At 39.4% G+C, this 2,393-nt stretch overlaps 1 protein-coding gene across 1 annotated transcript; it reads right to left on the minus strand.

Annotated features, from left to right (window-relative positions):
- Nucleotides 1–1,041: 1,041 nt before the first annotated feature.
- Nucleotides 1,042–2,091, minus strand: LOC148867575 (DUF581 family protein, putative (DUF581)). Its single transcript, XM_088974593.1, has 2 exons — nt 1,765–2,091; nt 1,042–1,424 (listed from the first exon to the last, which is right to left on the minus strand). The coding sequence occupies exons 1-2, from the start codon at nt 2,037–2,039 to the stop codon at nt 1,256–1,258; spliced, it is 444 nt and encodes a 147-aa protein (XP_088830719.1). The 5' UTR covers nt 2,040–2,091; the 3' UTR covers nt 1,042–1,255.
- Nucleotides 2,092–2,393: the final 302 nt, after the last annotated feature.

The raw sequence follows: 2,393 nt of genomic DNA on the forward strand, positions 1-2,393 counted from the left end.
TGCACCCTTTATTGGATTATTGAATTGGTCCTGGTATATACATTGGATTGGGTTGATGGAAGAAGAATACAGATGCAAATGGACTAGGTTTGGATTACACTGTTTTGGTCTCAGGCTTTGGGTTAGACCCGATGAAATTTTGAAAAAATTTCAATCCTAATCCACAAAAATTGCACCCCTGATTGGATTGAATTTGTCCTGGTAAGAATACAGATGCAAATGGATTAGGTTTTGAGTAGAAACAATCCAAATTAAAAACAATTTAAACAGATAAGACAGTCTAAACATTGACCAGTCCAAGATATTCATTGGATTGAATTGAACCTGATCCATCTATAATGAATTCATATTGATCCGGATCGGATTCAACCAAGTACGATCCAATTGGCATCTCTTATGCGAGTTGGGTTTGGGCCGAATCGAACCCATACCATATCCCACGGTTCCCACCCGCACGCATCCCAATCAACCATGTGGTGAGTGGTGGTATTTCAGTCTGAACGGACTTGATTGGAGTTGAACGAATACAAGCTGCAGCTTATTTTACTCGGTGCCTCGGCGTGCAACTTAGATCTTCCTCATACTATTTCGCTAAAATACACCTCAATTAACACAGTCAATAGTCAACACTCCTTGCCGTTTGTTCTTCCTAGCTAAAAACAAGAATTAACTCCGTATTTGGTTGTAGTGGAATTTTATTTGCACTAGTACAAATGTATGAAAGTGCAAACAAAAAAGATACAAATTTTTATTTGATTTTGTTTTGGGTTTTACATGTCTTAATTTATTTCACTTGTAAAGGTAAAAATAGGTCAGAATTTACACTTCAAATCATTTGTACTACCACCAATGAAAATTTATTGCATGAACGAATTAATCAGATATTAAGTAAGAATTTAAGAATTTAAGATTTTAAGATTTTAAGAGCAGCAAAACATACTTCGCCGGCGATCAAATATCCTGTGCGTTTCCGGTGGCGAGTGAATAAAAAACACAAAACAAATTAAAAAAGAAAAATAAAAGGTCTCGGCTTCCGGTAGGGGAAACAGTTAACACGAACTGGCCAGTTTCAGGAACTTTTTGGTTTCTTACAAGGAAGCAAAGAAAACAACAAAAAGACGTCTCTCAGGTAATTACATTGCTGTAGAAGGGTAAAATCGTAAAACTGAAGAAGAAAACAAAAAGAGAAACTACCGTGTCCGCGTTTTTGCTCTCAGACTCTCAGACTATGCAAGAGCAAAACTTCAAATCCTATCTATCCACCCGCTCGGTTTCTGGTGCCTCTGCGATGACGAGACGACGACGTCGACGACGACGATGTAGGTCTCATGGCAGCAAAAGAACAGCTTTCTCTTCTAACGCTCTCTTCGTCCATGAAGATCTGCGTATATCTGCACTCCACGCTACAAAAAGCCCGATCTCCTCTGAACACGAAGAAGAAAACGGAAAGCGGTTGTAATGAGAAAAGTGAACAACCAAAACCATCTCCAGTAATTAATTAGATAATTTACAAAAGCAACTCTGATCTGGGCATCAAATATGACAATGAAACCAACTCCGATCACTGTTCAAAAAAATGCTTATATTTATAACACTGAAAGTCCGAAACAAGATGGTTTACTAAAGAAACCCAGAAGATTTGTAGTTGCGATGATCGGAGCCAAGATCTGACTTAAGAAGAAGGAAGAAGAGGAGAAGAAGAAGAACAAACCCACTAAGACTTGAAGTCGTTAGTAGAAGAACAAAGACACCGACTTCACTCACTTGTACATGTAAATGTCTTTGCCGGGTAAAAGCCTCTGTTTACAGAGCAAACATTCGTCGAGAAACGAAATCTCCGGGAGAGGTGATGACGATGAACACAGCGCTAGCGATGATGATGAAGACGACGACGAAGATGGAGGAGGAGGAGGAGGAGGAGGAGGAGGTTGTGGTGGTGGTGGCGGCGCGGGTCTCATGATCATCGTAATTTTGTTGATGACCTGTGGGCTTTTGTTAAGATTTTTATGGGCCTCGAGGAGAATACTCAATCCCACCATCTCTCATCGTCTCTCTCTCCCTCTCTCAGGCGGTGATTGACTGATTGTGCAGATGGGAATGTTAAACTTCGGTTTTTAATAAAAAAAAAAAAGAAAAAAGAAAATAAAAAAGAAAAGGTGGGTCCCATTCTACAGCAACAGCAGAAAGATCAGAAGCAAGGACGATTGGGCGAAGTGGGACGATCTAGCTTGTGGTGCTTGTTTCGAGACACGTTGCCACGTTTCTTTTCGCTTTTTCTTTTTTTTTTTTTCTTTTTGCAAAATCTCTCAATTTATTCCCCTCAATTAATAAGAATTAATAGAAATTAGGAAGGCCTGAAATTAATGATTCCAAATGGAAGGTTCCAACGAGGC

This window comes from Nelumbo lutea, chromosome 3 (genome assembly GCF_056320005.1).
Source record: "Nelumbo lutea isolate HS-2025 chromosome 3, American lotus-T2T, whole genome shotgun sequence".
Classification (NCBI taxonomy): Eukaryota; Viridiplantae; Streptophyta; class Magnoliopsida; order Proteales; family Nelumbonaceae; genus Nelumbo; species Nelumbo lutea.